Source organism: Diaphorina citri, unplaced genomic scaffold (genome assembly GCF_000475195.1).
Source record: "Diaphorina citri unplaced genomic scaffold, Diaci psyllid genome assembly version 1.1 scaffold798, whole genome shotgun sequence".
Taxonomy (NCBI): Eukaryota; Metazoa; Arthropoda; class Insecta; order Hemiptera; family Psyllidae; genus Diaphorina; species Diaphorina citri.
Genome location: NW_007378230.1, coordinates 39,893 through 54,757, shown reverse-complemented (window position 1 = coordinate 54,757; position 14,865 = coordinate 39,893). Strand labels below are relative to the sequence as shown.

The 14,865-nt window shown below is 32.3% G+C and overlaps 1 protein-coding gene across 1 annotated transcript in view; it reads left to right on the top strand.

The window, feature by feature from the left end:
• The first annotated feature begins 2,772 nt into the window (after window positions 1-2,772).
• Window positions 2,773-14,865, top strand: part of LOC113468631 — a 28,961-nt gene continuing 16,868 nt past the window's right edge. Inside the window, exons 1-5 of the mRNA XM_026825709.1 lie at window positions 2,773-2,860; window positions 3,922-4,127; window positions 6,229-6,391; window positions 6,504-6,541; window positions 11,569-11,731. Of these exons, the coding sequence (XP_026681510.1) occupies window positions 2,773-2,860; window positions 3,922-4,127; window positions 6,229-6,391; window positions 6,504-6,541; window positions 11,569-11,731 (658 nt within the window). The remainder of the gene's footprint in view (window positions 2,861-3,921; window positions 4,128-6,228; window positions 6,392-6,503; window positions 6,542-11,568; window positions 11,732-14,865) is intronic.

Below are 14,865 nucleotides of genomic sequence, written 5' to 3'. Positions count from 1 at the left end.
AGCTGATTTAATTAAAAAGTAATATACTGTGATACCCCAAGCAAATAAGAAAAAATTGATTGATAATGTCTTAATCTGCTATGAAAGTAATATTAGAAGTCAGCCAATTTGTATGGTAATAAAATCTTGTTTAATATCTGATGGTATTTATACTTATAGGATTTGCTAAATGAAGTCCTTAAACAATTGGAAAGACATAGTCTGCTTGAAAAATCAGCTATAAATTTATACCTCGTATGAAAATGATAAAATTAGGACATTTTATCATTTTCCAGTCAGCAATACCTAAATGAGTCAAGATACAAAAAATAAGGAACCACTTTGAAAGTACCTATGTACATATATGGTTGGCAGATATTTTAGAAAAGTTTATAAAATATAACTCTATTTTGTGGCAGGATCTCTCAATAAACTATTTAAACCCTCTCTCCTGATTTTTTTCCGTCTAGTTTTTTTCCTATATTTTGGAAAACTACAAGAAAAAAAGCCCTTCAACAGGTATATCTCACTGTACCCCCCTTTTTCTTTTCTTTGAAGATTTCCCAATAAAATAATATATTGTAAATCCCAGGTTAAAAGCCATCTAAATGATATTTTTCGCTATTGTTCGCGTTTTTCTTTTGCCAAAGGGAATAGTATTTCCTCAGGTCTTTTTTCTTCCAGTGGTAATCCTTTGCTATTGTCTGTGCTCCATAACAAAAGACGATGAAACGCGAGATTCCAAATTCCCATCAAAGATAAATCAGATCTTATAAAAAAATATATTTGCTGAAGAACAATCTTGAGAATCTTATCAACTCGATTTTTTTAATCATTTTGAATATGTGCCTACTTGGAGATTTTTTTATCTGTTTTTGGCAGTTAAAGTGTTTTCAACAATTGAGATAAATGATTAAACGGTGAATATGTGCCTACTTGGAGATTTTTTTATCTGTTTTTGGCAGTTAAAGTGTTTTCAACAATTGAGATAAATGATTAAACGGTTTTTTGGAGATCAAATACCAAGTCGAGCATTATTAAAATGGTCCTCAAAATATTGAACCTACTTCTTCATGACGCTCCACAGAATCCACTAAAATACTCTCAAAGCTGAACTTATTTCTTCGAAATTTTATATTGTTCGTTCAGTCTGTCTGTCCATACCTTGTCACCTTAGGTTGACATTGTATGATGTCATTAGCTTTCATCTGAGAAATGCCTCACTGAAAAACAGGAAATCTGAAAACGGCAATTTAGAAATAGGTATCTAGGTATTTTCCATTTTTAGGAATTCCGTAGATGAGAGTAATCCTGTATGCGGTTTGGCACTCCTAAACGGCTTTAACTTGTTCTTTGTTAACTACCCAGCTATGTCTTGTGGTTTCTGAAATAGATAGGTAATTTGAATTTCCTTCCAACTACTAAATATTGGGTATAATGGACACAAATACCACGAATTTGTATGTTTTGGTAACTATTAGATGGGTATTGGTAATAAATGCACGTATAGGTATCTAAGGATAAGTTCACATCCACTCATAAGGAAGAATCTTGTAATTTGAAGGTACCTAAGCATCTACTAACTTCTTCAATCTGATTTCAATAATTCCATAATCCAAATATTATTTTTTCCTTATAGCTACCACGATTAATGGTCTTCATAAAACCAATTAGTTACAAACCACCGAAAACCATTGGGTTGATCAAAGGGTTGAGGGTTCTTACTTAGACCAGGGCGGGCGTATTGTAAGCATTGTTGTTACACAAAAGGGTTGACCATATCATTTAGAATTTTAGATTGGTTTTTAGATCTTTTCTGTTCTAGCTACCACGATTAATGGTCTTCATAAAACCAATTAGTTACAAACCACCGAAAACCATTGGGTTGATCAAAGGGTTGAGGGTTCTTATTTAGACCAGGGCGGGCGTATTGTAAGTATTGTTGTTACACAAAAGGGTTGACCACATCATTTAGAATTTTAGATTGGTTTTTAGATCTTTTCTGTTTTGTTAAAATAAATTTAATTAACACTCTTGGTTACAATTGACAAATGAGTTAGCAGAAGCTGAAAATATCCTGAAGAGAAACAATTAGGATGATCAAATTACTGAAAGGTTGCTCATTAATACAACAGTATAGTCTGGATCTAATTTCATAAAATTCTCATCATCATTTTGATTACCTACCTGTGTATATTATCTATTTGTTTCATCATTATTTTACAGTCTAATTTTCGACAAGAACTCGCAAATAATGTAGGTAATTTCCTCGAAATCAAGATGGACTAATGACTTGTCTAGAGGTACCTATACAAATCTAATAGGTTCATAATGTTTTAGCATTAGTATAGATTTTTTACTTGATTATTTATCGTAATTTGAAGGTACCTAAGCATCTACTAACTTCTTCAATCTGATTTCAATAATTCCATAATCCAAATATTATTTTTTCCTTAAAAAATATGTTTGTGGTTTCACTACGATTAGGAATAATTGATTTCTTAAATCCATACTTATATCTACCTAGGTTTGTAGCAGATTTTTTGAAGTCTTCTTGATAACCATCAATGTTTATATGGTACTCAGTCTAATTTCTTTTCCTCTGCAATTTCACTATCCTTAGGTGGGTACATACGATCTACAAGAGTGAAAATGCCTACAATTCACTTCCTGTGCCCACATTCTCCGTTAAAACAATGATTTAGATTTAGAATGAAATACTTAAAAAAATTACCTACTTCATAAAGTAATAATTATAAAAGCAGATACCCTTTGACCTATGAAATTGATAAAATGGTCCTTAACTTCATTCAATCTGTTAAGCTGAATTATTCTCAAGTGCTGGAGTCTAATTTTCGACAAGAACTCGCAAATAATGTAGGTAATTTCCTCGAAATCAAGATGGACTAATGACTTGTCTAGAGGTACCTATAAGTACAAATCTAATAGGTTTACAATGTTTTAGCATTAGTATAGATTTTTTACTTGATTATTTATCTATGTATGTATGTATGAACATAATGAGCGTCAAATAACAGCAGATTTAATGTTGTCTACAAAACATGTCTCGACTCTTCTTTGACGACACCGAATTAAAATATTTAGGCGTGAGAATTAGAAAAATAATAATAAAAATGTGTATGTGATAAATATTTATTCTTAATTTTCAACTTCTTCGCGTGCTTATAGTGTCTACATTTTTGAACAATAAATCATAAAAATTTGTGTGTGAAAATGATAAAATATTTAGGCGTGAGAATTAGAAAAATAATAATAAAAATGTGTATGTGATAAATATTTATTCTTAATTTTCAACTTCTTCGCGTGATTATAGTGTCTACATTTTTGAACAATAAATCATAAAAATTTGTGTGTGAAAATGACGACAGTTGGAGAAAAAATTCCAAATGACAGAATGTCTGTTAGCCAAATCCCATTAAACATAATGATTATGATGGTATTGTGATTCTTAACACTCGGCCAGAGAAACAATATAAAACAAAATGAAGAAATTTATCACAATTTTTGTAATAATAAATAGGTATCTACTTTTTGTGGTCTTTTATGTCGTTATTTGTTTCAACAACATTAAGAACTTTGTTCACAAAAATCAGTTAAATTACTTACGTGATGTTATTCCCGATAGTTATCATTTTGATATCAATAGCAATTAACAGTTTTAGACCGCTTGTAAAGACATCGTATCCCATCAATTTTTGGGTCATCCACAAAGTTCTGAAATTGGAAAGAGTAGGCATACTAATATCTTAATTTAAACCTTCAATCACTATAACCACACAATCCATATTGTACACAATTATATTAAATGTCATGCTTTCCAAATTTTATTCTAGATACCTACTGAAAAATTAGGTCGGATCATCAAATATCTGATTATCTATTTGGATCGCTAGCTAATTTCTACTTCTTGTCTGATTCCAGGGAAAATTCTAGAATCTTTGTCTACAAAAGCCAAAGAACTTCGTGAATACCGACGTGCCTCATCCCCCACCAACTCCCAGCCCCCCACCCCTCCTAGAACGCCCCTGTCACCAAATAAGTATAAGTCTAGTGTAGAAAATATGGCCGCGAAGTTTGCCGCACTTTCAGCACCGGAGCTACCTGCAGCCACGTCGCCTTCACCACGGGTAAGTTGAACTGCTAAAATACTCTTTGTAATCTGTGGTACTACCTGACAATTGAATTAGATGCAGAACGATGTTTTCATTAATGTAGATATAACTTTCGCAAGATTGCAGACAGCTTTTAGTCACCATATACGTATTATACGTACTATTATACCTGCTAGTTTTGTAGTAAATACTCAAGCCATACTTTCCTTTATTCTTTCATGTTCTTCTCAGTTTGCCCTGCTTATGCGTTCCTTTAATCAGCCTTTATATTATTTAAGAAGATATTCTGTATAATGTAGGTCTCATATTATTAAACATCTCATCCATCAATTGTTGAGTAGATGACGTCTTATACTCCTTCTCATCTGAACTATGTTACACTCATAACCCGGTCAATTTATTCAAGAATTTTATTAGTCTATGTATTTTACTAGATCACTCCTTACTTGTTATTGTAGTCACTATGCACATTTTATTGTTCTTTATTGAAGTAAATTGGAATTTATTGATTTGAAAAGAGACTCCTTACTTGTTATTGTAGTCACTATGCACATTTTATTGTTCTTTATTGAAGTAAATTGGAATTTATTGATTTGAAAAGAGACGTTTTTCACCCCAAAATAAGGAAGGAAATAAAGGAATATTCTCAAGTTCTGCGGGGCTATTACATATCTGTGATCCCTAATCTCTTTGCTGCTTACTCTTTTGAGGGTGAAAAGAGAAAAAATAAGAAAATGATAGCCTTGATTTCTTTCTATGCGGTCCAATTCATGACAATTAGTTATAATTTGTGAGGAAGGAAAGTCCGATACAAATTGAATAAGTGGTTCGAAGACAATCTCAAGTATTTCCTAGGAATGTGTTACCAGTAAGGCCATTTGCCTTGGTAGTAGAGCCAAAAGAAGACTTTTAGTAGCTCTGGAAATGGAGTACCTACTGACGGAGAAACGGTGTGACAGTTTGTATATGAGTTTGGCTGGAAAACAACGTATTAATCAATTTATTCATATTGGACAAATATGTCTCGAGTACCTAACTAATATGACATGACATTGTCGTCAATTCGACGAGACACGGAAAACTTGGAAAAAATTCTTGGCAATAGAACCTATGAGCATATTTCATTCAACAAACAAAACCTAATAAAGCCAAGCCTCTCAAATGCATTGAATATAAATATAAAGCAGCAAACCCAAAGGTTAAAACTATTCAAAAAAGAAAAAAGTATCAAATTAGGGTGGGTTTTATAATTTTGCAAGGATGGTGTGTGTATGTCGTGTGTGTAAACCAGGGACGTTCCCAACACACCAACACTACTGAAATTTTTGCAAGTATATTTTTAGTGAAATGACTACCTAACCAGTCTACTGGTAGGTATATTGGCTGTATTCTCATAAAGGACCAATTCAAACAACAGATGAAACGATGCACAATGACATTGAAAAATAGTAGAGATGAAGAAATGAAAACAAGTCTACGAGTTGTGCAAACATAATTCATTCGTCACATATTCTTCTCTATTTTGTTCAGGTGACTCTTGTTCTTGTCTTTGTTTTGCTGGCTATCATGTAACATTGTTACACATCCAGACTAATTATTTTAGTATCTAGGTACTTATCTAAATGTTCTGAGTAAGTTAGGTGTAAACTTTGTTGTTTTTGTTCAAATTACTCAATCTTACCTACATAGCTGCTAACATCGGCCCTGTGTTTAGGTACATGTGTGAATTGTCAACAGCTTTATCTCCGGGTTTTTTTATTTTATTTTTCTACTCTTCGCATATTTCATTCAACAAACAAAACCTAATAAAGCCAAGCCTCTCAAATGCATTGAATATAAATATAAAGCAGCAAACCCAAAGGTTATTCAAAAAAGAAAAAAAGTATCAAATTAGGGTGGGTTTTATAATTTTGCAAGGATGGTGTGTGTATGTCGTGTGTGTAAATCAGGGACGTTCCCAACACTACTGAAATTTTTGCAAGTATATTTTTAGTGAAATGACTGCCTAACCTGTCTACTGGTAGGTATATTGGCTGTATTCTCATAAAGGACCAATTCAAACAACAAGTTAGCAGTTATTACACAACTTTAACTCCCTTCTTTTCACCTTTTTCAGATCCCCGTCAGTCTTTCTCAGAGTATGTCCATGTTGGGTCTGCCCCCTAGTCATCAGCAGGACCAACACCGGGCATCTCTCAGTGACGACAATGATGTGGCGTCACCCTCGGACATGTCTGAAAACAAAATGTCTCTGGGCTCTGCAGAAAGAAACTCATTGGGTAAGTCAAACTTTTTTCTTTCTTTCTTTCTTCCTCGTGAAGAAATGAAAACAAGTCTACGAGTTGTGCAAACATAATTCATTCGTCACATATTCTTCTCTATTTTGTTCAGGTGACTCTTGTTCCTGTCTTTGTTTTGCTGACTATCATGTTACACTGTTACACATCCAGACTAATTATTTTGGTATCTAGGTACCTATCTAAATGTTGTGAGTAAGTTAGGTGTAAACTTTGTTGTTTTTGTTCAAATTACTCAATCTTACCTACATAGCTGCTAACATCGGCCCTGTATTTAGGTACATGTGTGAATTGTCAACAGCTTTATCTCCGGGTTTTTTTATTTTATTTTTCTACTCTTCTATGTATGTGATCTTTTTCCTCTTCTATAATGTAAAATTCTGTGACGATCTTGTGTCTATTTTGTGACTCAGTTGTGATTGGATGAATGTTTCAACCAATGAGAGGTCGAGTTGATATTTTACAAGGTTATTTTAGTTATTATAGTCATGTACAGAGTGTTGGTGAAGTTGGGAACTCGGAATGTTTTTATCATATCTTTGGGTACCTACACTTGTTCTATGACTTTTATGATTTGGTTAAGTTGAATATTTAAATGCATTAGGCTTTCTTTCTGAGGGCATTTCAATCCCAATATTAAGCTCTTCAATTTCATGTTGAATGAAAGTACCCAATGAACACCATAGCCAAAATTCTTTATAATAGCTACACTTGTTCTATGACTTTTATGATTTGGTTAAGTTGAATATTTAAATGCATTAGGCTTTCTTTCTGAGGGCATTTCAATCCCCATATTAAGCTCTTCAATTTCATGCTGAATGAAAGTACCCAATGAACACCATAGCCAAAATTCTTTATATCTTCATAAACATTTTGGAATTTTTCACCTATACCTTTATAAACATTTTAGGTGTGGGTTGGTAAGCTTCCCTATAACCATAAATGTTGGACAGCTTCTGTTGATAGGTCAGTTCAGTCTATCATTTCTTATTCTGATTCTATCTTTTCCTTAACATGTCATGAGAATATGTCTAACTTTTGAAACTGCTTATAACTATTTCTTCTTTACCACAATGTTCACTCTGTTCTTGTTGTGAATTCTTGCATTATATTATTGTTTTGTTATCAATTTACTTATTAGGATTTGTTCTATTTCTTTACGTATCTTTACTTTCTTATGTACCTATATCTATTCTTATGTTATTGCAGAGGATAATGTAGTTAGACATATAGGTAGGTTTGTATGGTTATGTCTTTTATAAGTCCATTGAAATGTTCCCTATTGTTGAAAAATAGATTTAATTTTTTAATGTTTAAATTACTTATGGTTATGTCTTTTATAAGTCCATTGAAATGTTCCCTATTGTTGAAAAATAGATTTAATTTTTTAATGTTTAAATTACTTTTTTTTACACAATTTGTCCTTCATGTCTCATAGAATTGGAATAGTTTAGTGGGAGGAGACCGAAACACTATTAGGGTTTATTTGTTTGGAAATCGTTGGTAACAAATTTATTGCCTTTTGTATGTTTTTATAAAGAAACCAGTTAGCCGATTCGTTGTCGTTTGTCGTGAATTATTTTATATCTGTCCGATTCAGATCGTATTTTAATTAAAATCGTAATGAACTTGTTTCATTTCGTAGCCTCGATGCACCTATCCCTTATATGCAATTACTTCATTACTTTTAAACTTGAATCTTTCTTTCTGAACCTGTGAGACTGATGAGCTCTGCCAATAAATCCTCTTTGATTTGAACCACCTCCAAACAGTAAATATCTACACCTACTCGTAGATCCCTCTTTTGCTCCTTTTTGTAATGTGTCTCTGAAAAATGAGTTTTCTGACTAGCATATTCCTTTGATAAGTAGATAGGACTACCATTAGCTACCACGATTAATGGTCTTCATAAAACCAATTAGTTACAAACCACCGAAAACCATTGGGTTGATCAAAGGGTTGAGGGTTCTTATTTAGACCAGGGCGGGCGTATTGTAAGTATTGTTGTTACACAAAAGGGTTGACCACATCATTTAGAATTTTAGATTGGTTTTTAGATCTTTTCTGTTTTGTTAAAATAAATTTAATTAACACTCTTGGTTACAATTGACAAATGAGTTAGCAGAAGCTGAAAATATCCTGAAGAGAAACAATTAGGATGATCAAATTACTGAAAGGTTGCTCATTAATACAACAGTATAGTCTGGATCTAATTTCATAAAATTCTCATCATCATTTTGATTACCTACCTGTGTATATTATTTATTTGTTTCATCATTATTTTACAACCCAGCTACGTCTGTCATTTGGTTTGTAGGGAGCTTTTTCAAAAGAATTATCTGAATAGTAGCCCGTAGATACCTGGTCTTTGTTCAAAGATGACATTCTAAATAAAGCACTCACTACTGATACCTATGTACTAAGTGTTTCAAAACATAGATCTTTCAAATTATTGTTACAAAGCAGGATCTTTTCCTCTGCAATTTCACTATCCTTAGGTGGGTACATACGATCTACAAGAGTGAAAATGCCTACAATTCACTTCCTGTGCCCACATCCTCCGTTAAAACAATGATTTAGATTTAGAATAAAATACTTAAAAATTACATCATAAAGTAATAATTATAAAAGCAGATGCCCTTTGACCTATGAAATTGATAAAATGGTCCTTAACTTCATTAAATCTGTTAATCTGAATTATTCTCAAGTGCTGTTGGCTACCCAAGCTCCAGTTGGTATTTACATTATTTTTTTGGGTGGATTCATTAATAAAAAATGTTCTTGAGAAATTTCGTTATCATTATGGGAGCGTATTTATTTCTTTAGCTTTAGGGTAATTTAGTTTTTTTTTTTAATTTTTTTATGGAAAAAACATATTTTTTATAATATCATATTTTGTGATTAATGATAGAATTTCCTCCCACATCCACCCCACTAGTAATTAAAAAAATCAAGGGGTTATTATTGTTTCTCTTTTTTTTTTTTTTCTTTCTCCTCTTAAGAAAAATAGAATTAATTATAGTACGGTGCACAGAGAGAAGTTGTTTTTGAATCAATCCTTATAATTAGAAAGTCGGAAACCCCTCTTACAAAGAATACTGTTCTTTAAAGTCTTTTTTTCCTAACAAAATCACAGGCTTTTTCGATATATGCCTGTCAAACGGGATATAGGAAAGGTGTACAACTTTTAAAAGATGGATAGAATTGGATCAATATTTTTGCAAGAAGTTCATGTTTGCAACCTTCTCAAAAATAGCTGAAGATAGTCAATTTTTAGCCGTGATTATTGTCATATTCATACTCATCTGAAGGGGCTTGTTCACTGCTTCACACATTCACCGACAAGCACGGAAACTTAGGGGTATAGGGGTCTTACCTCTATTGGAAAGAGCCCTTCTTGTAATATCTCGGACTATACAAAAAGTGTAAGTACAATATCTCATCATCATAAGCACCCATTATGTATAGATTTTTTTTCCAGTATTTTAAAAAATATGGAACATTGTTACCATTAATTCTTTCCAGAGATTCTTGAAGATAAGTATTTTTTATCTTTTGTTTTCTGCCTACGTAAGATTAAGATTTTCCTGTGCTGGAAGTTATCTGAGGTTAATTATACCTACCTATACCTATGTAGGTAATGTTAATGTTTGTGTTGAACATTATTGATGTTTGTGAAGGGAAGACTTATAGGGCTGCATAAATTTCTAAAGATTAGATTCCTTTTTGTCCATTAGGTATGTACCTATTTCTAATTTCTGTAAGTTTTTGATTTTTAGATGGATCCTCTGAGAATCTTAGTAATTTCAGAGATGTCTTAATTTGTCTTTTTTATGAAGTTGGAGTAGGTAATGAAGTTGCGGTACTCTTAGGTATTTTTGATCTTTTTCTTTCAATATTGGTCTTGAATGAAAAATATCCTTAAGAGGTTGGAAATTTGTAAATAATTGGAATAAATTATTCACTTTTTTTCTTCAAATTAATTATTCGAGAAAAAGGTAAAGCTCTGTTTTCGACTGGGAAACCTCAATGAAACTGAGAAATGCTTACTCCTCTTTTGCAGAAGTCTGTCTTTTGTTTAGTATTAGTACCTAACACATTATGAAATGCTGATCGTCATCGTCATTAAAATCGTCTTTTGAACCAACCTTGGCTATTTTTATTGACATTTGGCCTTGTTAATAAGACATTTGGCCTTAAAGAAAGAAAATATTGATATTTCGAAGGAATTTTTGGTTGCACATTCGTTTGTATTATCAGTACGAGTATGTGTAGGTAAGGTACATTTATGTACTTCCAATAATGTTTCATGTTGAAATATAATTCAAAACAATCAGATAGGAAATTGGTTACGACATTGTCAATGTTTCCCAAATGTCAAGGAAGCAAATATAAAAAAAGACTATAGATAGCCAAAGCTTTAATTTAAATTTTTATATAAAACATTTTTTTCTTCTGAAATAAAATCCACCCAAATGCAAAAAAGAAAAGAAACCGAATAGTAATAAATATTGAAAAATTCGAATAATTTCATTATTAAAAAAATATATTAATTACTCGAATTTAAGTGACAAAACAATTTTATTAAATGAAAAAGAAAAAAAATAGGGTGACCTTTTAATTTCTCGGCGAAAGAAAAAAAAAATAGGTAGAACGAAAAAAGACAATGGGAGAAATGAAATTAAAGTAATTTCTCAAGATGATAAAAGCAGTAGGCAGGCAAACAGAAATGTCTCAACTTTTTTTTCCTAAAATAAAACAATTAGTTATTTACACAGGTACCTACTAAATATACATATAAATAGAGCTACACTTTTATGGATAATGGAAATTGGTTAAGTTAACAAATAAGTGCTCAGTTGGTGGAGATGTCTCAATTACAAATACTCGCACAGCTTATTAGTGGAGATGCCTGAATTACAAATGTGCTGTTTACTTGTGAATTCCTAATTCACATAAAATATAAAATAACCATCTTATGGGTCAATGAAAATGTTATAAATTATTTTTTCACTTTGTCGTCCTGACGTCGCGTCGTGTTCGCTAAGTCACCTTGACGACGCCGACGACGACTTGACGTCCATTGTAGGTGTGAAATCCGCACTCTTATGTTAGCAGTTATTACACAACTTTAACTCCCTTCTTTTCACCTTTTTCAGATCCCCGTCAGTCTTTCTCAGAGTATGTCCATGTTGGGTTTGCCCCCTAGTCACCAGCAGGACCAACACCGGGCATCTCTCAGTGACGACAATGATGTGGCGTCACCCTCGGACATGTCCGAAAACAAAATGTCTCTGGGATCTGCAGAAAGGAACTCATTGGGTAAGTCAAACTTTTTTCTTTCTTTCTTCCTCCTCCTCTTCTTTTTCTTCTTTATGGGCGCTATAACACCGTGGTTAAAGTGGGTCATTTGCACCGAAACCCAGAGAAGTTAATATTGCGATCGATCTTTCGGATGTCTTTGACTTAGATTACTTAGAAGGTGATATCTACGTTTTCACCGTGGTTAAAGTGGGTCATTTGCACCGAAACCCAGAGAAGTTAATATTGCGATCGATCTTTCGGATGTCTTTGACTTAGATTACTTATTAGAAGGTGATATCTACGTCTTCGCTGTTAAATTCAACTCAATTGTGTATAGGTAACATGAGATAATAATGAGATATAATTATTTTGAGATGACTTTATCAATTTTGTCCGTGTTAACACTTGTAAAAATGTTTATTCAGTTCTTTCCAATGATTTTTCATTTTCCTACTTACTTTGCTTGTCAGTATCTAACAGAGTTCTTTGTTTACACACATGTAAAAATCTATGAAACAATAACCCAATTAGAAGATAGAGGGAGCCAATTTTCTGACGGCCGGCCTAATTAAGAGATTAAAAAGTATTGGAATTTTCGATTTTTATTTTGTCATTTATTAATTGGTGCATATCAACTATCAACTGTTGCTACCTATCTAGTATTTACAAACCGATGTAGACTGTAGGTAAATAAAGCGACATTAACAAGTAAATAATTCCAACCACCTAGATAATTGGTAGGTAAAAGTCATCTTTGTTTCCTGAAATGTACTAATGACTCTGTCAACAACCTCCTTCATAAACAATACCTGATATTATTAATCCTGATCCAGTTTTAATTAAACAACATTCAAATTAGAGTCCCAACTATGTATTAGGTATGTAGATCTTTGGTTCCACAATTTTTATGTTTCTTTGCAAACATCGGACATGAGGGTTTTATGTTCAAGGCTCAAGCTCATTTCCTTCAATATCTTTATTGTTTACCGGCTTGGAGATGTTCTTTTTTTTCTGTACACAAAAAAATTGCTTGTTTTCTGGGGATATAAAAATCCAATTCAAACAAGTCGAATTTTTAATTTTATGGAAATTACAGACCTCTAATGCAAATATGTATTTATCAGAGGTAAACAAAATCAAACATGAACTTATTTATAATTCGAGCTCATGTTTTCCAAGCTGTCTATAATTATTGAGCCTCACATTTATGCAGAATTACGTACCGCTTGTTTTCTGGGGATATAAAAATCCAATTCAAACAAGTCGAATTTTTAATTTTATGGAAATTACAGACCTCTAATGCAAATATGTACCTATTTATCAGAGGTAAACAAAATCAAACATGAACTTATTTATAATTCGAGTTCATGTTTTCCAAGCTGTCTATAATTATTGAGCCTCACATTTCACATTTATGCAGAATTACGTATTTACATACCTAATTACCATTTGGTAGGTGTAGGTATTGTTCCAATTGAACTCTAACAAGGTACCAAATACGTCGTTACCTATACAGACATAATACCTAGGTACCTACTTCATACTAGTTCGGAGATAAGTATTTTGGTATACCTGGGATGAAAACAAGTAAAATAGGTATTAACAAAAAAATATTAACAAAAAAATATGTACCTAATTTGACGATGAATTTACAACTTCTTATCTTTTAGATTTTTGCTCATGTACTTACTTACCTGAACACATCCACTTAGTTCTAAATTTACTGATCTCAGCCCATATAATTATTATGTAGGTATCGCATCCGTAGTATGGGTGAGTATTATATTGAAATCACCTACAATTAAATAAACATTAGAAGATGCATTGGGCAATTAATATAGCGTAACTATTATGTGTATGTAATTAGGTATGTTCTAATTAATCTAATTTATTTTATTTTGATAATCAGCTCTGTCTCTTGGCAACATTATTAACAAATTTGTCAGCTCAAATCGCTTCAAGGTAGGTACTATTATTTCAACAAGATTGTCACAAAATTAGTTTCTCGGTGCAAAATTTATTTATTTTCGCATTTTTGATTGAGACCTAATTTTCATTTGACTACCTATGTGTTTATTCGAATACTTCTATCGAAAAAGAAAATGCTTCACATTGTTTTGTTTCCAAGATGTAGTGGCAAATATCAGTGTTTTGTTTAAGGTATCCATTTAATCTAGAAAGATGCATTGCATATAGGTACTTGTACGCAGAATACGCAGATGCACTTTTCACAAGAATAGCAAGATTAATATTTTGATAGTTATAGTGTAGTAGGTAACTATTAGTTACATACTAAATGTCACTAGTAATAAACAAATAACTTATGTAGAGTACCAGTCTTCGTTAAAGATGTTGGGAAATTTCGTTTTTCCCAAGAACCCTGATTTTGAGGCAAGAGTCTATTTTAAGGGCAATAACAAGAACCAGACAATACTCTGTTCGTCACAATTTTATTAGTTTAGTAGAATTCAGGGAATAGTGCTCTCAGGGGGTCACGGTCTGACAGCATTTTAATGTTTGTGGCATTTTCTTAATCATGTTTGTAGAACAAGAACCAGACAATACTCTGTTCGTCACAATTTTATTAGTTTAATAGAATTCAGGGAATAGTGCTCTCGGGGGGTCACGGTCTGACAGCATTTTAATGTTTGTGGCATTTTCTTAATCATGTTTGTACAGATTTCCCATATCTCCACCACTGATGTCAATGATTTGATATTTAAAATAAATAATTAAAAAGAGATCAACAATCTAAACGTAATATACCTAGATAATGTATGTACTGATGTCGGCCTGGTGCTTGCAGTCCATTCCTATCGACGGCAATACGAAAAAAGAACACGAAAAAATATTCAAAATTTCTTCTGATTGAAATCCAATTAGAAAAAATGTCAGTTGGCGATGAGTCGGAAATTTCGAGCGGAGAAATTCTTTCTTTTTATTTTCGAAATGAAAAAACGATTAGCACAGAGGGATTTTTTTTTATTTCGAAAAGTCATTTTGTCCTCCAAAAATGAATTTGACTTTGCCAATAATAAATTTGACGAAATTGTACCTAATCAATTGATCTGTTATTCTCTTGTTGTCTATTTTGGTGTTGACTGCACTAATTATATCATGTACATAATTGTGTGGGCATATTTAATTCGAAT